This window comes from Perca fluviatilis, chromosome 20 (assembly GCF_010015445.1).
Source record: "Perca fluviatilis chromosome 20, GENO_Pfluv_1.0, whole genome shotgun sequence".
NCBI classification, from domain to species: domain Eukaryota; kingdom Metazoa; phylum Chordata; class Actinopteri; order Perciformes; family Percidae; genus Perca; species Perca fluviatilis.
In genome coordinates, this window is record NC_053131.1 from 26,935,860 (window position 1) to 26,962,808 (window position 26,949).

A 26,949-nucleotide genomic window follows, 5' to 3' on the forward strand; every position below is an offset into this window, starting at 1 on the left:
TTCCAATGCCTAGGGTGGAGAGGACAGATAGGGTGGGTGTTTGTGTGTGAGATGCAGAGTAAGATACTGTGTGTGTATATGTGTGAAGAGAGATATCTTGTAGACAAGCTTTTAGAAAATGGACAGAAGTTGTCTTGGTGCACTTTTAACATAATTGTTTTACCTTTGAAAATAGATGTTCAAGTTTCATCATAATATGTTGTTACATACATACGTTTGGCTTTGTTTATATTCACAATCGCACAAAGTGGTTGCTACAACAGGATCGATTGTCCTATTTCACGCTCATAGAGATGTTGGTGTTTCACCCAGTTGAGTTGTGGTGGGATTCGTTCACATGTCTGGCAAAAGGAAACGGTTCATAAAAAACAGTGAGGGAAAATCTGAATAGCAGTAAGTGAACACTGTTAAAAGAAAACTGGACCCGTCAGTGTTGGCTCCTCTAACTTTCTTATCGCTTTGCTAGCCTTGTAAGCACGCAACATGGCATCATGACTTCGCGGAAATATACACGCCAACTTTTTTAAGCCAAGTGGCGTGTTATCTGTACGCTTTTTAAGCTATCCGCGTGTACGTCTAGGCTGTATAGAGTGGGCGTACACATACACGCCACTTGGCGTGTCATTGCGAGAACAACGTGTTATCACGTGAGGAAAGCTACGGTTGAGTTTAGGAAAAGAAGAATTGGTTGGGTTTAGGAAAAGAAGAAAGTGACTGTTGATTTTAGGAAAAGAACAACAGGGTTGGGTTTAGGAAATTAAAAACGGGGTTGCCTTTAGTAAAAGAAGAAAGCGACGGTTGAGTTTAGGAAAAGTCCCACGTGGGACAAGGAAATGTCACACGTGGGACGCGATCCCCGGTCTCCTGGGTGAAATCCTGTTTTTTTTTTACTCATCCTCTACCCCGACCAATCTCCCTACGGGATTTTCGCCCTTTCATACTACTCGATACGGTGTAAATTCACACGCAATCACAAGGTAATGTAAGTCAATGGAGGCCAAACAGCGTTGATAAACACACTAAAAACCGAGTATGCGTCTTTATAACACGCCAATAATGGCATACGAATTGACGTGTCATATAAACGCCATTTCATGAGATCAGTCTGGAGCACTAGAGGACTGTGTAAATTCAGCTGACGAGATGCCATTTGGAGCCACATGCAAAGCTTTAAATTTGTCATCCTGTGGTTTGTTTTTACTCGTAATACAGTAATGTCCATTGCAACACCAATGGTTGAACAATAAGGCTGGCAATATTCCAAATGGACTTCATCCTACTACAAAGCTACTGTGTATCCAAAGCCTGATATAGCTTATTCACCTGTGCCATGGGGCTCAATTGCCAGTGAAAAACTAGCAAAACACATCAATGAGCCTCATTGCACTGGGTGACATGTTCACTTTTCTTTCCTTTTTATTACTATGAACATGGGAGCTATAGTTTATTTTTAGTCAATCTAACATACACCATCCTGCTGCCGTAAATATTGTTTCGCAGCTGAAAATAGTCCCCAACAAATGCTTTGTTTTTTTCTTTGTGAGTAACAACCAAAACAAACCAAAGTTCCCAGTTGTTTTATTAGTTTGCCTTGTGTTTAAAAAAAACTAAACAAATGAAAGAATAGATTTGTGATGATGACGTCTTCAGAAGGAACCTGTGGGCTTAGGGCCTGAGTGCAACAGGGTAGGGAAGTCACTGTAGGAAGTAACCGAGAAACAGACCAACATACTGTTGGTTTTGGTTGTTGTGTAGAATAGTAAGAAGAAAAAAAATTTTATAGTAAGAAAAATATAGAATAATGCCTGTCTTATTCTTTAACTTATTTAAGTGAGTTTAGTACGTTTTTCAGTATCTGTTCACCAATGCAGAAGTAGCTTTTTCTCACAGAAATGTTTAAAACATCTGTAATATTCATCAGCAGTAAAGTGAATTCTAACCAGGGCTGGTGATATTGAAAGTATTGTTAGACGTTGTCTGCTCCACTGCTTCAACAAGCAGCTCCACTTGAACAGTAGAGAGGACTCACTCAGAGGCTATCTAGCTGCTCTCTCACCAGCATTGTAGCTGCTGTCAATGAAGCCTTTTCTAGACTATAAGTACAAAGTGTCAGTGACATTAATTAGCATACGTGGCTATTCTTTTGAGACGTGTGTTCTAGACAGGGAGAGTCAGCATATTGAATAATCCCATTTGGGAGTTGAGCTACCATCTGGAATTTTCCAAATGGCTCACTTCACACGAATATGCCACAATTTATTAATTTTCTAACATTATTTGCCTTCAGTTGTGGGTTTTCTGTTTTCTTCACTGAAGTCCTGCTCTAGTGAAAGCAATACTGTGTTTTACCAATCATTTACCGACCAAGTTTTGGTCAGTTAATAATGAAAAGACAAAGTTTGAAACCAAAACCACTTTAAAAACGGAACTCTTGACTGTGGCAGCAGCACGTTAACATGTAGTTTGTAAGGCAGCCTGTGCAACTAGAGAGGTTCTCTCTCTTCTGTCTCCCAATTCAGACCGACAGTTACTCAGTTTGAACCCTCACTGGTAGTCGACCTGGATGGGTATGTGTGTCATCCAACCTTGTGAACAAGAAAGAATCCACACACATGCTATTTGCAATTACATTTAAAAATATGTGATTTGAATATATGACTGGCCCAAATCACTTTACTTTTTTTTTTCTTTCTTTTTTTAAATTAAAAAGTTATTTTCCCCAGATGATTCAGTCACTGCTAGTCCTGGACAATGTATTGAAATGTTTATTTTAAAATCAAATTCCAGTCACTTGATGCAGATCTGTAAGCTATAGACACATGGCAGTCCAAATAAAGTTGGATGCTCCTTTACGCAAGACTGACGATGGAAGAAGTTTCACTCCTTACTTCATTTAAAAATCATGTTGTGCGTGTTATCTATACGCATTATGAGCTATCCGCGTGTATGTCTACGCTTTATACAGCGGACGGCAGTCTGCAACGTTACAGCGTAAACATATCGTGAGACTACGTCTCTACGCTTTTAGGAAAACAAGAAACGGACAAACAATTGGGATTAGGAAAAGAAAACCAGGTTGGGTTTAGGAAAAGGAACGGAGATGGCTTTAGGAAAAGAAAACCAGGTTGGGTTTAGGAAAAGAAGAACAGGGTTGGCTTTAGGAAAAGAAAACCAGGTTGGGTTTAGGAAAAGAAGAACAGGGTTGCCTTTAGGAAACGCCACACGCAAACCCCGCTCTCCTGGGTGAAAGTCCTGTGTTTTACCCAGCCTCCACCCCAACCAACCTCCCTGTGCGGCGATTCGCCCTTTCATACTGCTCCCTACAGCGTCCGTTCACACGCAATCGCAAGGTAATGTAAGTCAATGGAGGCCAAACGGCGTTGATAAACACGCTAAAAAGCGAGTATGCATCTTGCTAACACGCCAATAATGGCATATGGATTGGCGTGTCATACATACGCCATTTCATGAGATCAATCTGCATAATAGCTATCTGAATATACCTGTATTCACCTTTCGTCTAAAACAGTGGTTCTCAACCGGTGGGGCCCGCCCCCCTGGGGGGGCGCGGACACTCTCCCGGGGGGGGGGGGCGCGAGTAGGCTACAGGATGGGAGAAAAAAATGAATAAAAATATTCAGAAAAACAATTTCCCCCATGTTGAAATGCAAGTGGTTGGACTATAACACACAAACAAATCATACTTTTTGTCAAAAACTAATGTAGCGACTTTTACTGGTGTTATTGGAGACTTTTGTGGTGTTTGGAGACTGGAAAGCACGTATCACTCTGCAGTTACTGTGATCAACGAGCAGCGGGTGCTGCCGTGAGCCCCTCCCCCCGTCCAAAAGCACTCGAGGCGGTCGGTCTTTCAGTAGCCTCGCGCAGCAGTCCCAGCCTGCAGTCAGAGCAGAGAGGAGACACACCACTCCTCATAGAAACTCAGATTTTGCTCCTTGCAGACAGAGTGGACGCCTTCACACAAAAACTTGACCTCTGGCATGGCCGCATCAGAGTCGAGGGAACTGCGGCATGTTCCCCAGCCTCGCAGACTTTATAACTGATGCACGTCACACGACTTCTTCTCTCTATTTCAATCAGCGTCTGAGCACCTGTCAGCAATGAGAGAGCAACCATTGACCAGGCGGGAGTGAGAACGGGTCAAATTAATTTCCTTGTTTCTGTTATGAAGACGATCGTGTGTGTGACTCGAACATCTCACATTTACCAACAAAACGTACAGCGAAAGACCGCGCAAAACATTTCAGACTGTACTGCCAACGTGTATACATTTTAACATCAATGTACGCTGTAACGTTTTTTCATTATATAGTCACTGAAGCGGCTGCTGTTTTCATAGGCCCTACTGTCTGCTCTCTGCAGCGGGCGGGGCTGCTGCTCTATTTCCCCGCGACTGACACGCGCATGCACACACACTCACACACACACACTCACTCACACACACACACACACAATCACACAATCACACACGGTGAATGCAGGAAAAACGCAGATGAGACGACACAATGACCTAAATGGAGGACAGCTATGCTGCGCTAGGTTAATGATAAGTTAAAGTCCAATAAGTCCTTTATCAAACCGTATGAATGTGTGTGTGTGGCCAGGATAGGAAATTAACTAACAATGTAAAGATCAACAAGCCACTGTAAGTGACAGATATGTTCATATTTGATTCATTCAATAAATTATTATTTTTTGTCTTAAATCCACCAGCCATTTTCCTATTATACCAACAGTTGCAGCATCCAGAGCCTTTTTGGTAAGGTTCCTAGGAAATCTCAGCCCAGAGTAATTAATTAATAGTAATAATTATTATTCTCCCCAAAACAAGTTTCCTTTTTATTTTTAAAGAACTATAAAACAACTTTCACTGTCTTCTGCAACTTCATTGCAACACACATACAAAAGACACCACAACTTTTATCGCAATTTTTAACAAAAGCTCCCGTGAAATCAGGCATTTTGGGCCGCAACAATCTCAAAAAAAGGCCGTGAAATCCTGGAGGGACTGCCCTTGTGTGTTTTATCATGTGTTATGATGCTCATTCACCAGTGTTTTTTTGTTGTTGTTGTGGTGCGCATAGGCTACTCCTGATTTTGTCATCCCATCTCTTATATGCTGTGTCTCTATGATCCTCTCCTGTCCTATTCATGGTAGCCTACTGCGTGGACATTGGCGCGCATCACGCGGCTGTAGTAGGGGGCCGCCCTTGATAATCCTGCATAGGGGCCCGGTGTTGGCTAGTTACACCACTGACCTCCTGCCCTCTTTTGTCATTCTGGGCAGCATTGATGCAGGAATACCCTCAACTCTGTGATGTCACCTTGAAGATTCTCCTCCCTTTCGCGTCGGCATATTTTTGTGAGGCAGGATTCTCAGAAATGACTGCACTCAAAACGAAATACCGCAATCGTGCACAAATCGAGGATGATTTGAGGCTATGTTTATCAGACATTTCGCCAAGAAATTGGAGGGGGGGGGGGGCTCAACTGCAATGAACCAGTTTTGGGGGGATCCAGCTTGCAAAAGGTTGAGAACCCCTGGTCTAAAACACTCCATTTTAGCGCCTGTCTCTTTAAGCCCCACCCTCCCGGAGAAGCCCAGTTTGCTCTGATTGGTCAGCATTTTTGAGTCTTTAGCATCTGTGCTCTTGGCGTGTCTACACCATCATTGCTGCCAGGGAATGACTGTAGCAGCACTTTCTATTTATATAGGTATCGTTGTGACATCACAGCTGTACGGAAGCCCTGACAGCTCTTTTAAAGGCACAGTTTCTGAATACACGCCGTGTGCAATTCTCTGTGGATTGGGAGATTTAATACTTTCACAGTATTTATACAGCACCTTGACCTGCTTTTATAACATTTACATTATGGGACCTTTAAACTGTAAATTAAAACATATATCGACATTCTGTGTTAATTTGTAAATAACAATTATAAAATATAAATTATCCCATTTAGATCATAAAAACGGTGGTATTGAAGACTCTCAGCTACATGTATACAGTATATTCACACCGTATTCTACGTACAGACTCACAATTCTCCATACAAACATCGGCCCACACACACACACATCCCAGCGGTGGGCCCAGCTCAGTATGCGCTAACAAGCTCCCTTTCTCCTCTCCTCCAGCCTCCCTCAGTCTCCTCCAGTCTCCCTCAGTCTCAAGTGATCGCAGGAGTCGAACACCGCCACAATGAACTGCGCTGCGGGAGAGAGAGAGAGGGAGCGAAAAGGGCTGAGAGAGAGAGAGAGAGATGGAGATGGAGAAGGCATGAACACTGCACTCCTCTCTATTCAGCCAAGCACAAGAAAATGAGTTTCTGACTCGATACAAAAGAGCCTTTTTATCCACCCCCTCTCCTCTATCTTTCTCCTGTCTGCCCTTCGCTGCTTTGTTTTCTCCTTTTTCTCCCTCACCAACCTTTTCCTCTTCCTCCCCTTATAATGTTCCCTCTTTCTTTGCTTTTCTCTCTTCGAAAGAGATATTATTCTGCTAATGACTTAATAAGAGAAGCCATCTGAAATTCAATTACAGTAGATTTCATAGCGGCGACTGCCATTTGGATGCAGGGATGGATGAAGGCAGAGATGTGTGAACGCAATGTCGCAAAGTCTTATTTTCTTTGACCTCATTGGTTTCTACGTTTTAACCCTTGTTTTAAGGTGCTGTATTAATAGTATTTATAATAATGTTATCCCGAGATGCACCACAAAATGCTTCACAAAAAAAACATATTTAGCAGCCATAAAAAAGTAAAAAAAAAAATATATATATATATATAAGAAAAATCTTTAATTTCTTTTTGAAAATGCTCAGCCTTTGTGGTTTGAACATTCAACCACAAAAAAAGTGATGCAGTTTTTTTTTGCCAGCAGCCAAAGCCGTTTGCTTTGAATAAATAGAAGAAAAGTTTGAAGATAGCATAAGCATTGTTATCTGCTGGCACCTGCATACTCCCTATATCAGAAATGTAATCAACAGAGATAGTGAGCACAAGGGTCAGTGTAACGCTTATCAGTTAAATTTTCTAAGCACAAACAATTTTTCATTTTTTTCCACCTTGACAAATAACAAAATTGGATCTTTAACCTGTTTTTCCAATTTTCAGTTTTTTATTCAGAGGATCAGAAATTGAGAAAATTACAAAATTGTGTCTGAGCTCCAATTATTCAATACTGCAATGGTATTCTCTTCCTCTACTTTGCAGAATATGCAGGTCATTAACTGCATATGGACCAAAATAAATGGTAAATGATAGACTTTGGGGTCAGAGGTGCTTGCAACTGATGGTTTTGAGTGGGGGGCGGGGCGTAGCTAGGCGGAACGAGGGAGAGAATACAATGGCAGTATTGAATAATTGGAGCCCATATGCAATTTTGTAATTTTCTAAATTTCTGATCCTCTGAATACAAACAGAAAATTGGAAAAACAGTTTAAAGATCCAGTTTTTTAATTTGTCAAGGCGGAAAAAATGAAAAATTGGATATTGGAACCCATTTTTCAGTTTTTCCAAATGTCCGTTTGTGCTTCAGTTAAAATTTAACTGATAAGCGTTACACTGACTCATAAGGATGAACATGTGCTGTTTGGAAAAAGAAATGCGCAAAAGTAATGCCAAAGACCAGTTAGCACCAAGAGGAAGACAAATATAGATTACCGTACATCCTCTGTAAAAGTAACCCCTAATTTCCACCAGGCGCGTCTGCACTGCAGTCCGGGCACGTCACGCGTCAAGTCAGTGTTTGATAATCCACCAGCTGCGCCACGGCGCGTCCCAGAAGCGTGCGTGAAGTGGCTCTCCGCTCCACTTTTCAAATGTATGCTTTATGTAGTGCCCTCAAACATTTCAACTTTGGAAAGAAAAAGAGGTAGTGTCCTTGGCATTGACTAACAGTCTGCTAACTATCCCATAATGCAGTGCTTCACTTTTTGTAGATGGGAGGGAGTTCCTTGTAGCTGTTTTTGCACATGCAGGACAATTTACACCACTAACACAGGCCTTTGTCACAGCAGACTTGTCATAGTAGGAAAAGAACAGGTGCTTCTTATAACATTAACAATGGCTCTGTCCTATTCCGGTGTCCCAGTAAGACATGGCAGGGTGACAGTGAGCCAGCAGCCACAATACCAGGAGCCTGAAACTGAAGCAGCTAAATGGAACCCAGCTATCATGAATCATATTATTAACACCTGTGCTTACATGTCAAAATGTTTTCTGTAATTAAGGCATATTGTTATTAGTTTATAGAGTTTGGTGGCCTAAGGTAATTCCCAGCAGAGGTCCACCTGTCCAATTAAGCAGAGGAATCGAAAACACCTGTGGGTGCGCAGGGCCTTTATCTATCCCATCTATGAAAGTGATGTTTTGCATCAAAAGTGCATCCATCTCTCTCCATATGTTGCCCCCTCCCAGTGGGGAGCTGGTGTTTGTGACACTGTGACATAAGGCCACAGGCAGCGAGGCCACGCTGAGAGGAAGAAAGAGGGAGAGAGATATCAAGGAGGCAGACGGAGGAAAAGTGAAGAAAAGTAAAGTGATGTTCCTGTCATTTATCTCAGCAGTGGTACAATACCTGTGTATTTATTTCTCCGTCTTCTCCTTGTTCCTTCTTTCAGTTTCCCCTGCCTCTGTAGACTTCTTTCTTTCCTGCAGGTGTCATTTAAACCTTTTCACCTTCTTAGAAATAATGAAACGGTGGCCTTTTTATAAGGAAGTGCATTTCTTAAAAAATGACTTCCCTAGCTGCTGCTTCATCATACAACCACACAATATTTAAACATATGAAGCTAATTATGTGTTGTTTGCAGGAATAAATAATAGTTTTTGGTCCTAATTGCATACCATCCACACATCTCTCCCCCGCTCTCACACCACACACACATCCACACAATATCATTCACCTAAGTGTGATGCAGGGGAGAGGGAAAAGGCAAACGGTGAGATCACGTAGACTTGGTGCGAGAGACACTGGCTTGACGCTCTGTGTGTGACTGCTGCTCTTCTCTCAGCTCTCTATGGGAGACACACACCACATCATGTTGCTACTTAAATATCCTTTCTTCCCCCGTCTCACCCGCTGTCCTCCCCTTCACCTCTACTGTGACTTGCTACAGGATTCTCACCCTTCCTTTTCACCCACGCTATTTCCTTCCTGTCTTTTTACAAGTTCTCTTCCTCCTTCAGCATCTTGCTTTCTTTCTACCTCTAGAGTTCATCCCTCCCCCTCCCCAACCTTTGTTTCTTCTCTGACTGGCGCCCCTTAATTTTTTATTTTTTAATGCCTTTGACGGCGAGCATTTGAATAACTAATATATTTACATCTAAAAGCCCTTGCAGTTCCCTGTGAAATCAAGTATGGCAGATTTCAGTACAATTTTAGATAAACTGCGTCATCCGTCCAAAGTTTATTAAAGTTTCTCCCTCTCTGCTTTGCCAGTTTTCTCCACTCATTCCCCCCACCTCATCCTCCTCCTCTTTTCTTTAATTCTGCCAGCGCAGTCTGTCCCTCCACTTTAAAGGAGCCATATTGTTGTTATTATCATTGTCTCTAACTGGATCAGTTACCATTAGACCTGAATCTTTCTCCTTCTGAGGCCCATAGACCAGCTCTCTAACCCAATAGAAAACCCATGGGAGCTATTACAGATGGCTGACCCATTCACAACGCACCCCCGCGCGCGCGCACACACACACACACACACACACACACACACACACACACACACACACACACACACACACACACACACAGAGAGAGAGAGAGGTACAAATACACATTTTTTTTCATTCTGAAGATTCATTGGCCTAATCCCATCACACACTCAAACAGAGACACATGCACTTACATACACACATTGTGCCTGTTCACAACCACTCTTCAAATATCAAATATATACACACACACACACACACACTCTGTTCTCATTGAAAATCCTTGGTTATTGGAGCTCACTGAGCAAATGATAATACTATTTGGAGATGATGAGACTAAATTGTGTGTGTGTGTGTGTGTGCGTGTGTGCGTGTGCGTGTGTGCGCGCGCGTGCGTGCGTGCGTGCGTGCCGGCGTGTGTCCAAGAGACAATAACTGCTGCATATGGCTGTCATTATGGTTGGATGAATGAGTAGGACTAAGGAAGAGAGGGTAAATGTCATTCTATCAATGAGGTTACCTCTAATAAATGGACAGTTGAAGTCCTGGTTTCCATTTACTCCGCTCTCTTCTGAATCCCTGCACCTCTCTTTTGAATTCATCGCTGAAGGCTGTAATAGCAGGTGATAAAAGGGCTTTGGTTTCCTTTTTTCTGAGTAGATTCACATTGAAAACTAGGTATGTAGATTTAACTGGCTTGTGTTTTATCTGATAAAATAAAGATACATCTTATATTACAGTATCCATTTAAGTTTTGTCACAGTATTTTCTATTGTTACTTTATTATTATCTATTATTTGTTACTATTTCCATTTTTTTGCTCCTTTCGTGTTTTATTAGTATCTGTGTATTTTTTTGTTTGTTTGTTTGGCCTTGACTTTTGACCTCAGCTATGAGGAGCGAGCCCGATACCTAGAAACCATCGTACAGCACCACCAGGAGCCGACCACATTCGAGGATTACGCAGCTCGAGTCTACAGTCCAGCTCCCTGCACACACCTGCCCTCTGACACAGGTAAGACACAACCTTCTGCTCTGTGAAGCATACAGTAACCCAGACAAACAGCTGCACCTGTCAATCAAAACTTTGGTTGCAGGCTTGACCAGAACTGGTCAGTAATGCAACTGCTGGACAGACACAGGGCCCTATCTTGCACCCAGCGCAATTGCCTTTGTACACCGACGCATGTATCATTCCTATTTTGCACCCGACGCACAGCAGACTTTCCCCTCCACAGACGCACGTCGGTAAATTAGGGAATGAGCTTGCGCTCCCGGGGGCGGTTCAGTAAAAAGAGGAGGCGTGTTCCGGCGAAAACGTTCCCTGGTGCTATTTTGCAGTTTCAGAAAACAATTCCGCCACTGACCAGGAAAAACCTGGTCTAAAGTCAGTGGCGCGTTATTCAGATGCTATTTTAAGGGCGCATGCTTTGCTGTAATGTATAGTGTGCACACCGCGCATACACTTTGCTTCTCTCATCTCACGGACCCAGCCGTTCCCATTTTTGCAAACCATACATAAATACAAGGAAAAATATGACCTTGTTTTACACAACATTTCCATGAATCATGGATGTGTTGATGATATAGGGGGAAATATTAGAGGACTTAAGGAGATGTGATGTTGAACTGCATGTGCAGATGCCACTTAACCCAAATGCCCCAGCAGCAGCACGGGGAGAGGAGGTACAGAAGAGCTGCTTTGTCTATAGTGAGGTAATCTTGGTCTAATGTTAGAAATTATCACCATGCATTCATAACCTATTGATTCAGCGAGAGTGAGCCCCAAACATTGGAAAGTATGTTTTTGTGACATTTCTTTATTTACGTTTTGTCAAAACGTCGCAAACGTCGGTCTCCTCGGCTGTGAACCACTCCTGGCGTGCGCCCATGGATGTATTAAGAGCGTGCGCCTAGCAACTCCACCATTATAATAGCAATCCACCATGGAACAAGCGCGCCTGCTTTTAAAGGGAATGTGAGATAACGCTCTGATTGGTTTATTGCACGTTACGGCCAAACCACACCTATGGAGTAATGTAGCTACTTCAGACCAACCCATTTTAGATTTGCGTCGGGCGCAAGAGTCATTTATCCCACCGGTATAATAGCAACAGTGCCCGAGATCCGCCCGCAAAGCTACTTGCATTTGGCGTTTGATACGTGCGTTTCAGATCGCTAAAATAGGGCCCACAGTTTCTTGCTATTTCTAGTCCCTTGCCACAAATCCTTGAGAGAATTTAGAACTGAAGGCAAGTGACATTAAAACATATGCATAATAGACAAACTATGACTGAATACTGTGTGTGTGTGTGTATGTATGGTGCGTAAGGCAGGCGCGTGCGCGCACGCGCGCTCTCCGACCTATCCTATATTTTGGGATATTCATTTTTTTCTGGATTAGTTTACATAGATTTATTCTCCAATAATTTACTTCCAATAGATTTATGGATTTAACCCTAAAAACAAAGGCACGTTAAGTGAACTATATTAGAGTTGTTCCAATATCTATGCCAGTATCGGAAATGCTGTTAAAATAAAAGCTGTTAATGGCAAGTACGTGAGCCTTTGTCTATCCAATACCACATAACTTAGCCCTGGGAAAAAAAAGTAGCTTTTTCCCATATGACTGACTTGCAAACTAATAATAAAAGGTGCTATGCCATTCATTCTCTGTATGTATTTTTTCATGTTTTACAAAGTGCCAGGCCAAACAACAATGATAGTAATCATCCATACAGGTTTACTAATATGCAGCTGTTAAAAATGATATATTTGTGTTTCTTTAATGCACTGGTATCGGATCGGTACTCGGTATCGGGAAGGTAAACATGGTATTGGAACATCTCTAAGCTTTACAGCTTTTTCCTCCTTTTAGTACTAATGCTGCATTGTAAGCTACCAAACAAGCAGCATCTCTCTTTCTGTGCCTTTTTTAATGACAGAGCTGCCCCAAACACACACACACACACACACACACACACACACACACACACTCACTGGCAGCTCACAGTCTGATTCACAATCTTGTATCTGATGAGTTCTGTTTTCTGTCCAAAGCTTTGCTCAGCCTTCTTCTGTCTCCAGACCATCTCTGAGGAATTAGCTGTAGCCGTAGAGATGCCAGGCATGCATATGGGAGTTATATTCTACTGTATGACTCTCATATGCATCCTGTTAAGTTTATTAGACGGATACTAATAATCTTTGTCTGTAATGTGTCTGGTTAGGTGTAATTTAAAAAATAGTGTACTGTCCTTTGACTCACACATAATCAAATTATTCAGTGCTGCAGTTATTTACAGTGATTTAATTCCGCAGCTAAGCCACACACTTTCTTTATAAAGAGGTACATGAAGCAGCAGCTGTGTGACGAAGGCCTACACACATATCAGTGGGCTGATGTAAATGTTTGTAGGAAAACTGTGACATGACGTTTTGCTTTGTTTCTTACTGGTCAAGCCGAGGCATGACTGTGAGTGTTTGTCTAATTGACCACTTTTTTTTTTTTTCTTGTCCAACTGTTCATCATCTCACCAGCTGTTGTGTCAAAAAATATTAATAATTGTACAATAATAATCAACCTGCTTTGAGGCTGAATAACATTTAACACATTATGTTCCCCAATATGTCCATTTAGAATATTGTGTGGTACTGAAATCCTCTGTCAGAAGTATTTTTGCTCTGTATTGGGTTGTCGGTGTGTTGTTCAGCCCCAAATGTCATTTCAGAACACAGGATCAAAACGTTAGTCAGATAATACGATAGCCATTTCAGTACTTGCACGTCTCAATTTGCCTGATTCCGAGTCCTATTGTGCGAATCACATCCAAAGTTCAGAATTCAGATTGTGTTTTCACAGTCTCGACAGCATAATAATCCTGTGCTCTGAAATAAACCTTGCTCAAATAACTACAGCCCCCTTCCCCTTATCTATATCTCCCTCTCCCTATATTAACTTGCAGGTCCCCCTACCTTAACAGCACAATGATCAAATATTCTTCTCTCTTTCTGTTTTTTTTATTTAACTTTCACCTATTTTGTTCATTTGTTTGATTTTTTTTTTTCTGTTAAATTTTTTTTATTTTGCTTCTCCCTCCTCTCTTTTTTTCATGTTATTTTTGTTTATCTATTTTTTTTTTCTTCTTTTTCTTTTCTGTTTGTTTCCCTCCTTCCTTTAGATCGTAATGTCTCACTTGCCTATAGCTAAAAGGTAAGCCTGGTCACATGATTGACTTGCCCCGTTCTGATTGGCTCTTCCAACTGACATTTCAGCCTAACCTCTTCTTTCCTCGATTCCTCCGCCATATCGTGTTTTCTTGAGTTGTCTGTTTTCTCCTCTGTGTTTTCCACAGTTTAAGCAGGTCTGCATGGGTTTCTAGTTGTCAACTAATTAAAAGGAAGTGTCATTTTCATCTAATCTGCAGGTGTTGTTTGGGATGACTCCATTATAGTTTGCTAATTATGAGATTAAGTCATTTTCTTTTTTGAGCTCAGAAATTAGCTCGGTTTCATTATTTAACTTTTAATCTTGAAGCACAAAGTGTAATGTTAGTCCCATCCTTTTCCCACTGATTATTTCCTAGCTAATTGTCATCTAGACTGTAACAATCTGCCCACAAGCAGTGGACCTTGTTGCTCTAAATTAGCTCTTTTTTAATGCTGTCATTGCTATGATTATTTCAAACCTAACTGGGACCATCATAACTTAACTGATTTTTTTTTTAGTCACTCTGCGGCAGCAGAAAAAAGCTGTAAACAAAGCACTGACACATTAGCACCTTTATAAGGTTGTTTAAAATGCCTCCAGTTCATTTAACACCATGTGTGACTTTTAATTCCTTAAGCCCGAGATGTGCTTCACACCAAACTACACTCAGGGGCATGATGAAAGTGAGATATCCTTTTTTTAAACAGTGTGATATTTCTGCTCTCTCGTCTGTTCACTCACTCAGTAATTTTCCTGTTCGTTTCTGTTAACCTGCGATGTCAACACTGACCTGGTGAAACTTTACCTCAAACCTTTTGTCCGCTCCTCTCTTCCTGGTTTTGATATGACCTAGGACTGTGCACACAAACGCACATTGAATGTGTAACTTTAAACTAACATTAAAGTTGTGCTTCTTCTTCATTAGACTTGTGTATTGTTACATTTGAAATGAGTATCTTAGTGGTGGGGATAAGCAAAATGAAGCATACATGTAATGTAGTTAAAATGTATTCATTATAACATGTATCATTATATATATATTTATGTGTACATGTTGCACAGAAGTGTTTTGTGTGTCGTCCGACTTTTTGTGTTGTGTCTTTGTGTATTGAGTGGTTTTTCTTTTTATGTGTGTGGCTAGGGCTGGGCGATATGGAGAAAATCAAATATCACGATCATTTTTGACCTAATACCTCGATATCGATATAATATCGATATATTGCCCAGCTCTATGTGTGGCAACTTCTTGTTCTTTGTTTTGATTCATTTTTTCTGTTTTCTTTCTTTTCTCTAACCACCCCTCCTTCACTCTCCTAAACTGCTCCTTTGTCCTCTCCATTTTTACTTTCTCTTTTCTCCTTTTTCCTGTTTTTAATTTTCTTTCCTTTCCCTACATCTTCTCTTTTTCAATCTTTTCTGAATCCTCCTGGCTTTCATCTTCTCGCCTCTTTTTGCTGCCGACCGTCCTCTCCTTTCTTCCTCTCCTTTCTTCCTTGCCGTTCCTTTTGTTTCCTTTCCTCAACTTTCTTTCCTCTCCTGTCTTCTTCTTCTCCTCCTCCTCCTCCTCCACTCTAGAGGAGCATAGTGATATGTATATGATGGTCCCTAAACCACTAGACAGCTTTAATCTGCTCAGGGTGAAGGGGAAGGGTCTGAAGCAGAAGGTCCTTCATGCTAGCTGTGAATGGTATGCTTTATAGATAAAAAATCACTTTAGGTCTTTTACCTTGTGTTCTTCAATATCATTTTATTTTATTTTTCTAGTCTAATTTATGTCTGCTTTCCCAACAGCTCATGTGGAAGGTTTTAGCCAGAAGTGAGCAGCTCTTGGCTCACTTGCAACCAATATCAACTGTAAAGTCAGATTTTGTAAAAAGATATGTGATGTTGGATAAGGATATAAACCATTTTTACCTAATTATTAAACACCGTTATCAGCAGTGTTTAATTCGATTCGGTTTGGTGAAACAAAGTCAGTATTTACTGTATGACTGTTTAGCACACTTGTAGAGTGCAGGTTCAAAAGTAATAATCTCCCTATGAATCCAGCCATTATCACTCCAACAGTACATAATAACATAAATCTAGATGGAGCTATTAATCCTCTTAAAACTGAACAGACACCAATAACAGCCATTGTGAGCTGTCCAGAGAAGGATCAGCTGATGTTCAGGGAGCATCAGCACTTTGCCTAAACTAAATCCAAACAATTGTCAAGCACACGTTGCCTCTACAGCAGGTATATTTAGCAACAGGCAGGTGATGTCAAGACAAGTTTATTTATGTAGATTTTAATTACACATACAGTCTCAGAGGTGCTCTCAGGGAAGAAGCATCTTAAAACAGAAAGTCTGTTTTTCTAGGAAGTACACAGTAGGGATTCGAAATAAACCCAGTATAGAATACTAATAGAGCTTGCTGTTTTTCTGCCTGTTGTCCTGTCTGTCTATGTCCGTCATTCTGTCTGTCCTGCCTGTGTGTGACTGTAGAGGTTTGTGCAGTCTGACTCTGTAGAACATCATGGGGCGTGGTGTAATTTTTGTATTGTCCCTTCTTCCTCTTCATCCTCTTATTTGCCTCCTCCCTCCTCTCCTTTATCTCTCCCTCCCCCATCAATCCATCCCCTTCACTTTGCCCTCCACCCCACACCTTCCCCTGCCTCCTCCTCTTCCTCAGGCTCCTGCCTAGAGATTCTTCGGGCAGAAAGTCCGGCTCTTGGGGAGGCCGGGAGCGACTCGGCGTCCCCCATGTCTCCTCGGACTAGCAAGAGCCGCATGTCCATGAAGCTGCGACGCTCCTCTGGATCAGCCAATAAGACTTAAGATCTCTAGATTATATGGCCCGGTCCAAACTGAACAAGCCATCAGACACTTAGTCTGTGAAAGATGTTTGGTCTACAGCTGTGCTTAATAGAAAAAAGAAATTAAACATGACAAACCTTAACATGATTAGAATGACTGTTTTGGGGACATTCACATAGATATTCATTTCCAACAGGAAAACCAATGGGTGGTGTTCTCAGTAATGATAGTAACCATCAGGGGTGACTGTAGAATTTGACTTAACCTAAGCATAATGCTTTGTTACCCAGTTGTTTGTTGTTGTACTCTCAAAAACCCATATAATAGTATTTTGTAAACTATCTTACACTGTAACTTTATTTTGAAAATGCTCACAGCTGCTGAATTTATCCTTGGCTTTGTTCTAAAAAAACAACAACTCAGAAACCAGTTGAATCAGTGCTGCAGCATGCTGATCTTTGCCACAGTAGAAACAGCAGAACAAGTGCAGCCTAAGCAGTGCAGTATTAGTTCATAATAATCTGTGCCATGTTAGAAATTGCACAAACTCCAGTGTAAACGTAACTGCTAAAAAAAAAAGCTTAACTGTGCCACATTATACGCCGTTCTTTTTGGAGAGCTCGTTCAGTGAGATCAAACTGCAGAACAGAGAGAGGTTGAACGTTGCTTTGGGGAATCTGTATATTTGTACTATAGTCAGTCCATGTGTGTACAGACAAAATTATGAGTTTTGATATAAAAAAAAAGAAAGCATTCAGAATGATTGCACCTACAGTGTTGCATGGAGAAAGCAAGATAAAGGTATATTTTTGTTCTCAGTATATTAGGCCTATAAACATGAGGGCAGGGGTCAGTTTGGAGTTAGTCCTCGTAACATGTAAATAGAAATTAATTAATTTGCTAACGATAAAACAGAAACGTTGGTCGTGGATGTGGATGTGGCAACGCTCTCGAGCCAAATATTTTCTCTGTTTAAATCCACCCCCCCCCCCCCTTGAACTGTTGGGGCTGAAAGCTGACCCTTTGAGTGAAGACATATGAGAATCGGTGGTAAAGTAATAATAAGGGAGGGATTATTTGTTTTTCATAAAGGAGAGAAATGCGCCTTCTAGAAAATGAATAACAGAAACTGATCAAAGAGAAAGCACTTGTTGCATAAAGTGTGGACTTTTTTTGTGCTCTTGTTGTAAAATGTGGACAAGCACTGATGTTAATTGCATTTATTTTCCTATTTTTTTTTTTTATTGACTGTAAAATGTGTTTTGACCCGAACAAGAATGTTGCTGTATTTTTAAGTTCAGTGTCACTCCGTCATCTGAGGAGAAACCACAGCTTTTCTTTTTGTTCCTTTTAGCTATATATATATTCTGTATATCTATATATGTATGAGTATAAATATAAATATATAGTAGATATATAATATCTATAGGGATGTGTACAGTGTGAGGATGATTGCTGTGTATATACTGTTATGTTACAATAGCTGCCAAAGCCAAACTGTGTTTTAACTTCGATCCACATATCTGCTTAAATTGGGTTGACACTACAAGATGTTATGCTTTACGTTTTACGGTTTTTCCTTTTCATAACCGGTTTTCACTTCATTCTTTAAAGGTCATTTCATTTTAGCTCAAGTACTTTTCTTTACTGTTGGTATGCGTAACCTTAGTACCACAGCCAGATTGGGCCCTGAGTCTTTTGTGGCAGGTTTGGCTGTTATTGGTGATTAATGGTGGTGGAAGGAGGAAAAGCAAAGTGTATAAAGGAGAGATACTGTAGAGCTGAGGCCAAAGAGGGGGAGAAAGGAAAGAGATGTCAACTTATCATCATTTAACATGTAGATATGAATTGTTTTTTGTGCTGCTTCTTTTTTCTTTTCTTTTTAAACTCCGCTCTCATATTTAGACTCATCCCCAGTTCCAGTCCTGGATGGAGGGGATCAGCATGTAATCACAATCCAGAAAATGTAACACTACCATTTATGTATTTAACTTCCTCGTTTCAGCACTCCCATGAGTTTACCTCAACTCAAATAAAACTGACATGGTTTGAAATTGGCTTACATTGTTTATGTACTTCAGGGTTTTCTTTATAAATGGTCTCAGCTGCGGTTATCAGGATTAAACGTTCTTCCATTTATGTTACATGATGGCTTGTTTGCCGCATGTCTCCATTAATTTTTTTCCCATGGCCTGATCCCCGGTAAAGAAAACATACATACAGAAAAGATCTTTATTTGAAAATATAGATCTGAGTTTTTGCATTATGCTTCACTGCTTACAGTTTGTGTATTCGCGACTGTATTTTCTGTTACGGTTTTATTTTTTTATTTCAGCCATAGATTCTTTGTAGAAAGGAAAGGGAATGTTAAACTTTGTTTTACCACGGGGTTGAAATTGTTAAAGATTTGTCGGTGTAAAATGAGATCAAATTCATGTTGTGTTACTTTGTGTGTGAATATTTGAAGTCCGATGAGATTTGAGTTGTCACTTTAAATTATTGCTGTTACAATTATTATTATTATAGCTGAGGTTGAAGCACCATTGATTGGTTGTGACACATGGTCTATAGTACGCCCTGCACTCTGGGACTGATCTGTACATGCTGTATGTAGAATGCAGCTAACCTGCGAGTCGCTGACTGCGTCTCCTATTTGTTTGGTTACATCCTGTAAACACTTTGACAACCTGGAACCAGTTCAGGCTACATCCTAAACTCTGTACCTTTTATAATCTTTGGATAAAAAATATCATGATGCTGCTTTTATATACATAGTTCATATTTAAATTACAGATTGTAAGTACTCCTGAGGATTGGTGGACTCAGATGTTTGAGTTTAGTTTAAAACCCTTATAAGCAGCAACCAAAATGTCTGAAGTTACCCAAAGAAATGATATACCAAATTCCCTGAGAACTGTCGGTCTGGATATTTTGACTCAGATTGTTAAGGTTGATGTATTTGTCAGCCTTTTTGACCCATCTGACATCTTGGTTGTCTCTGCATATCAGCCGCAGAAATGTCCCTTTATATAAAATTTGGAACTTGTGTTCTTGATGAATGCTCTGAACGCGAGGCTTGTGATGGATGCAGGTTCACAAAGGTGATGTATGTAACTACTGACTGTACATACTGCATGACGGCAGTTCAGTAATAACTGCATGTGTTGATCATGTAACAGCTGTATCACAACACACACGCACGCACGCTCGCACACATACTCCTCAAACTGTTACTGTCAGACCTGTTGTATGTAAATGTGTAATGTCTCTTTTGGACACAGAGCGCGTGAATGTGTGATGATGGAATTTGACAATAAATGATTCGTACCACTTGACTGACGGACCTGTGTGTGTGTGTGTGTGTGTGTGTGTGTGTGTGTGTGTGTGTGTGTGTGTGTGTGTGTGTGTGTGTGTGTGTGTGTTATTCACATGAATGAGTTGACAGGGCAAGGCTCCCCATTAATCATTTATTGACAATAATTTAGAATAGATTGAACATTCAACTTCAAACATATCAAAATAGGCTTCATAGAACCAACAATTACATTTTTTGATTTTTTTTCATGAAGGCATTTAGCAAATATTTCCACAGTAATATATAATCAATAAAGACGAAAAACACTTTTATTTACTAGCAGTACTAACATTAAATGTTCCATTTCTGTATGAAAATATTTTCTAGCTTAGAAGCTTACTGGTACATTTACTATAAAAGGCATATTATGGTCTATCTGATTATTTTCTCTTTTTTTTTTTTATTGTTCACTGTACATGTCTTTGAAATAGAGTTAGGACATTGATTCTGTCTCCAGTTCTTGGGGTAAGGAAGGTCACTTTCTCAATGTAATTACAGGTCGCTACATATTACACCAGTAAGTAATGTAACACACTAGCCTCCTCCTGAGCTTCAGTATAATCTGATTACTTTGCCACAGAAGTATGTTGACTATGAGTCTAAATGTCTGCCATGTAGAGAGACTTGTGTCAATCATTGCTTTAGTATTCTCAGTGTAAAATCACCTCCTCTTGCTCTAATTAGTCATAGTCAAAATGCCCTTTCTGTCAAACTTCAGTCGGTCCCAGTCTCTCAAGTTTTCACTAACTACAACAGTTGAGTTGCTGTGATTAAATGTCAAATAATTTACAGAGTGCTGGGCATAATATGAGATCTCGAAATGAGAGTTGAAAGAAAGACAAACGATGTGACTTATGATTGTATTACTAACTGTATGCCTTGTAGCAACAAATTAATATTGAGAGACAATGTAAGGACTTAAATAGGAGAAATAACCCTTTAGTTTGCATCCAGTTAAAAAAAAAGATATCATTATAATAATCCTGCTGTCCAATGAATGAAATTTTCCCTTTAAAAAAAAAAAAAAAAAAGCTAGATAGTTTCACTCATTATGGTAGTATTACAATCCTGCTTGTTATAAAGACTGAACAACCTGTGGAAGAATACAGAAGAGACATGGTGTCAGTATCCTGACAGGGGTTGTGGTTTCAGTAGGTCGGTATTTAGCTTCAGCACCATGGACAGTTCCATGGACGGTTCCATTTTTACTGACAGCGTTATATGCTGTATACTGTTAGGCTATGCAAGTATCCAGTTTCAGCGAAACTGTCAGCAATCGTTTTGTTAACATTTGCTCTTGACTTCATCCGTTTCATGACGGACAACGTTTGCATCGTTCTGGTGTCAGTATATCATATGTGGACCTTTTTTTTTTAAACAATTTAGAAGTTAAGATGCTTACTCACCTTTACACAAAAGGCATATAGTGACTCAACCGTAATTAACATTCTGTAACACACAGTGATACACGTGTTGCTTTTTGACTACAACTGAAAATAAAACAGGCCTCAGTCCCAATTTACAATTTACACAGTTAATAGGTTCTCCGTAGTAACAATAAATGACTAATCTTTATTTTTATTTTTTTTTTTATAAATAATCTGTTGGCTTGTTTGAGTGTCTGTACAGTATATCTCGCGCGTGTTTTACGGTCGCACCGTCATCTGCAGCAGCATCACATGCCGGTTCTCTGTGGGATGAGATTTGTTGATGTGTCTCGCGAGCCCCGGGGAGCTGAAGAATGTGGACGGACAGTGCTTGCACGTGAAGATCTGCTGCTGCTGCTGCTGCTGCTGCTGCTGCTGCTGCTGCTGCTCGCATTCCCCTGGGCTGCGCTCGTCTCCTTGCGCATGGAAGACGTCCGGTCTGAGTCCGCCTCCCAATGTTCCCGCCAGCAACTCGTCCCTCATCGCGTGCCACAGACGGTGCTTGTCCCTGATTTCAACCGACGGGAAGCGCGCGCCGCAGAGGTGACACAGGAACACCTGGCTCTGTCCTCCGCCGGTCTCGCGCGCCTGGCCGTAGGGCGACGGGGGCGGAGACCCTCGCGCTGCCATCTCGTGCGCGGCCAGGTGTTTCTTCAGGTAAGCCTGTCGGCGGAATTTCTTCCCACAGTACCGGCACTCGTACACTTCCTCCTCCGGTAAGGACTGGACGAACTGTAGAGGAGGATGCGGGAGCGACGGCTGCTGTTGCAGGTCCGCGCGCTCGTCTGGGTTGCAGTTCAGTAGAAGGAGGCTCGAGGGTGGGCTGTCCGCCGCTCTCACCTGCTGCTGCTGCAGGTCCTGGCAGCCTTCCACCGGGTTCCGGTAATGGAGCGAGGAGTCATAGGGAGGGGGCGCGAGGCTGTCGCTGTCGGGGCTGTCCCGGGACCGACCGTGGAGCAGCAGCAGGGACGGCTCGCGCCTGATGCGGGAACTGTCCAGCGCGTCGTGGTGCTGATTGGTGTTTATGCGCAGCAGCTCGTTCTCTTTGCCCTCCATCTCTCGTGCCTCTTTTAACAGCTGACTCTTGTTCGTCTGAGTCTCTCCTCCTTGGTTGTTTACCGGACGAGGTTTGTGCCAACGGCGGTGGGATGCCAAGTTGGCGGGACAGCTGAAGACTTTCTCGCACTCGGGGCACCGGTACTCCACGCGCACTATACGGGAGCACTTGTGCTGCGCGAGGGAGAAAGGGTCGAGGTACTCCTCTTTGCAAAGTTGGCAGATGAACTCTCCCAGCGGCTGGTTCCCGTTGAGAGCAGACGACTTCTCCCGCTGCCTCCTCAGCTCGGGACTCTCCTTCTTGATCCGCAGACCCAAAACCGGCGAGGTCGTGACCTCGTCCTCGAAGTTGAGTTTTCGGTTTACTTTGGGTTTCTTTGACGGGTTGCCCGCCGACTGTTTGTGGTGTCTGTTGCCGTTCAAGCGTTGGTCCTGTTCGAGGAACGAGCGTTTCCTCGCCGCGTGATGCTGCTCCTGCATCAGTGTCAGTGGCGGGAACAAGTGCACGTGACCAATATTCGGGTCATATTTGCCATTGGGACCGTAGGACGGTGCGTGGCGGCTGCTGCCCGCAAGGAGCCTCTCGATAGAAGCGGACACGGAGGTCGGCGTGGAGCTCACCAGGAACGGCAGCTCCGGTAACTCCGACACTGGGGGTGATGTCAGGCACTTCCCGGGGAACAACTTATGTCCTTCCTCTTGGTGTTCCTGCAGTCTCGTGCCGACCGGTTTAACTGGGCTGCAGGACTCTGTTAATGTCACGTCGCGTGGGGGTAGAGGGGGAGCTGGGAAGAAGCAGGAGAAATCACTATCGGGAGTCAAAACGTCCACCTCGCTCACCTGCTGCTCGGTCTCCGGTAACTGAGCGCGCCGGTCCGCCTCGGCCTCCAGCGCGGACTCCACGTGCGGGCTCCACGCCTCTCTGACACCGGCGGAGTCTTCGCGGGACACCGGGAGAAGTCCATCTGTCCGTTCAAACGGAGAAACGTTCAGCACACCGTTCTCCCTGGCCGCCTCCGGTTTTGTCACTTCAGAGTCATCACTGTTGTTCCTGTCACGGTCACCGTAATATGTTACAGGTTTGTTGCTCCTGTTATTTCGTGACCGGTGTGACGCCGAACATCGCCGGTTTCTCTTAACCAAGAATCCTCGAGGCATGGCGATGATGACGATGATGCTCGGCGCGTGGCACCACCAGGCGTAAAGAACAACAACTCTAGTCTCGAGTCCACTTTAAAGTAGAGATTTGAAGTGGCGAGAAGAGAGAGAGAGAGAGAGAGAGAGAGAGAGAGAGAGAGGGAGGGAGGGAGAGAAGCGCGCGCAGGTGTGACGAGAGCACGATAGAGAAAGACAGACAGTATCCGTGTACCCCCAAAATGATATTAGTAGTCTAATATCAGACTTTGACATAGGCCTACCTATTGAAAGCGTTATTTAGTCACTGTGATAAACTTCTAAAGGATATTTGGTTCAGTTGAACTCCCAAAATAACTACAAAATGAATCCTATCTATTATAAGAACAACTAGAAGAAGAAATGTGCACTCACTTTTAAACGCCGAGTCTAGAATTATAAGGTCCAATGAGACCTTTATAGTGAAATTTTGAGCAATCAACCCACATGCATGAACATAAATGTTGGATACATTCTACAAACTATAAACTATATTGTATGCAAGTTTATATTTTTATGTGACCATTTGTCATTCTATGACATTGTTTTAGTGTTGGTCTCTGATTCTTCTGTGATAGTGTGGCTCACTTGGTTATTGAAATAAAATGCCAGCTGCAAGTCTTTTTATATGGTTAACATTTTTGAAAAGTGGGTTCACTTCTGATTTTAGAGGTAAAAAAGAAATGCACATTATTGTTGCATAAAAATATTTAGTATTAGTATTATTATTCACAATAATTATATATGCTCATTGAGTTTTCTTTTTCTTTTTAGTAGTGCAATTTATCAGTGGTGTAATTTTTAATGAGCTGTTTTGCTTGCTGTGGTGTGGAATAACATATTGCTGTTGTTCCAGCGTTGATGAGCTTCTGCAACTGATCTTTTCTGATGATCTTCACTGATGTGCCTTCATCTGTCAGCGGTATATGTTCAGGAAGAAAACCTAATCAGGTGTGTGTGTGTTGGAGTCAGTTTGACAGATCATATATTTTTAAGAGTAGCCTACTGATGACCGTTTCCGTTCTGCTGAAGTGTCTGATAATCTGTGTCTTTCTTGTTGTTGTTGTTGGTGGTGGTGGTAGGATTACCCCAGGCATAGCTTTCCCTCTGCGTATGTGTGTGTGTGTGTGTGTGTGTGTGTGTGTGTGTGTGTGTGCTCGTGCGTGTATGCGTGGCGTTATCTCCCCAGCAGAACAGAATGACAGCGCAGTGAAAGAGTGAAGGATAAGATGGTGATCCTGATTCTGATATTGTGTGTGTGTGTGTGTGTGTGTGTGTGTGTGTGTGTGTGTGTGTGTGTAGGTAGTAGGGACTGTTCACACCAGCCCTCCCACTAGAAGCTGCTCTGGCTGATAAGAGATCGGAGGAAGATTCATCTATCCATCCAGCCTCTCCCCCCGGGCTTTTCCGGCCCTTCAGCGCGGGCCAGGCGGTGTACAGCTCGGCCAGTGGGCTCAGGCCAGCCGGCGTCGCTCCCTGGAAATCAATCAAGGCGGATGAGCGTGAGAACGAGTTTTAGGGTCGGGCTATTGGCTTGACGAGGGCCGCCTGGGGAATAGAAATGAGAATAGAAATCATATGGGTGGTGAAGAGTCCAACAATAAAAACTAATTAAGCACCAAGCTTGCTGGTCTTTAGTTTGGTTGTTTTTAACTGCAAATGTCAGCCGCTAATTAATGTCTCCTATAAAGGAAACCTTGACCCAGGTTCAGCCTTTATTGACCTGACTAACTGAAAGAGTGACTGAGGCCTCTGGCTTTGTAGCCTTGTCATTTCACCCCAGATTTGTCTGTGTCTGTCAGGAAAAAACAAAAAACATAGATGAAATGTTTGGAATGTCAGAACAATGAGAAACTAATTCAAAATTGTGATTTTTCATTTTCTGCACTTTCATAATTTTGACCTAAAAGGCAAAAAATTTGATTTATTTTGCCCATAATTGCTTCCACATTATGACACCACATTATGGATATCTGCTAAGTTGATGAACATTTTGAATCAACTTACTGTATATTGATAAGACAAAATGTGGACAATTGTGACAAGGAGCCCTGAGGTGATAAAACCCCATATTAGGGGAAAAATGGCAGGCTGGTGTAAGAAATAACAGGAAAGAGCAGGCAGCTTAAAAACAGGGTCCATGTTCGCAGTCAATTTCCTGTACAAATATAGATCCACAGACAGTCTGAGGAGGCTGGAGGACATGAAGTGTGTGTGTGTGTGTGTGTGTGTGTGTGTGTGTGTGTGTGTGTGTGTGTGTGTGTGTGTGTGTGTGTGTGTGTGTGTGTGTGTGTGTGTGGTGTTTTGCATCACTTCAGTGAGCAGTGAGGTGGATAATCCTCCAAACTCTCTAGAGTTGAAAATGACTCTATTGATCTCAGTCAGTCTCAATGCTTCTCAGTCACAAACCTTTGCAGTACCACAGCTGAGCAGTCTGTGTTTACATGGAGTTTACATCTTAACTAGGACTAATGGGAACTGTGTTACGTTACGTCTTGTTGGGGGGTGTGTGTGTGTGTGTGTGTGTGTGTGTGTGTGTGTGTGTGTGTGTGTGTGTGTGTGTGTGTGTGTGTGTGTTCTCACATACTTAGAGTGTTGGCAGTTCAGTTTCAGGACTCGAGTTTATGGTCAAATGTAACATTGGAAATAGCTTTAATTAAGTGTCCAATTTTCATTGGCTTGATCAGCTTTTCAGTGATGAAAAAAATAAATAAACACAGGAATCATCCATTAAACCCTGTTAATCCATTGGTCCTGTGCTTCACGCTCAGACTTTATTATCATATCGAGAGTTAGAAGATATTAGAGATTGGTGTTTACGCGCTGTTGTGGGACAGTAGATGCCTGTCATATCTCAATAAAATGGTCATCTGTCGCCACCTAGTGGTATAGATTGACACCTGGTGGCAAAATGATAGTTTGAAGGTGTTTTGTTTTCTGGTCAAACCAAACGATTTTAGAAAGACCATGCCATAACTGGACGATTCAGTTAGGCTGATTGTTGACTTTGGAAATAGTTTGAAAAAACAAATCTAACTCAAGGTCTACTTATCAGCTTTCAACCGTATATAACCGTATTCATCAGCAGATGGACTTTTAGCTTGTTTTTATTATTATTATTATTATTATTATTATTATTATTATTATTATTATTAAAGCTTTAGTGCATAACTTTTTGATATTAATGAACGTCCGTTACATTCAAGCCATTGCCAAATGAGTTGCAAAGCAAAGCTAATTAAG

General features: G+C 41.9%; 2 protein-coding genes across 12 annotated transcripts in view; one reads left to right on the forward strand and one right to left on the reverse strand.

Moving 5' to 3' along the window:
* The window catches only part of ralgapa1 (Ral GTPase activating protein catalytic subunit alpha 1), a 77,487-nt gene extending 58,738 nt beyond the window's left edge, over window positions 1-18,749 (forward strand). For 6 of the 11 annotated variants that reach the window (XM_039785766.1, XM_039785773.1, XM_039785770.1 and 3 more), the window contains 3 exons: window positions 10,575-10,699; window positions 15,470-15,581; window positions 16,571-18,749. In XM_039785766.1, coding sequence (XP_039641700.1) covers window positions 10,575-10,699; window positions 15,470-15,581; window positions 16,571-16,658 — 325 coding nt within the window. In that variant the 3' untranslated portion in view covers window positions 16,659-18,749. Of the gene's footprint in view, window positions 1-10,574; window positions 10,700-13,865; window positions 13,898-15,469; window positions 15,582-16,570 lie in introns of those variants that run through there. The other 5 variants (XM_039785777.1, XM_039785776.1, XM_039785769.1 and 2 more) reach the window with 3 other exon arrangements.
* A 2,346-nt stretch (window positions 18,750-21,095) lies between these two features.
* LOC120549126 (insulinoma-associated protein 2) lies at window positions 21,096-23,750 on the reverse strand. The gene has a single exon (XM_039785779.1). It carries the CDS (start codon window positions 23,689-23,691, stop codon window positions 21,697-21,699), a length of 1,995 nt encoding a protein of 664 aa, XP_039641713.1. The 5' UTR covers window positions 23,692-23,750; the 3' UTR covers window positions 21,096-21,696.
* Between the last annotated feature and the right edge of the window lie 3,199 nt (window positions 23,751-26,949).

What these genes read in the sequence shown, in the direction of transcription:
- LOC120549126 (XM_039785779.1), bottom strand. Translation starts at nt 23,691, where the DNA reads ATGCCTCGAGGATTCTTGGTTAAGAGAAACCGGCGATGTTCGGCGTCA.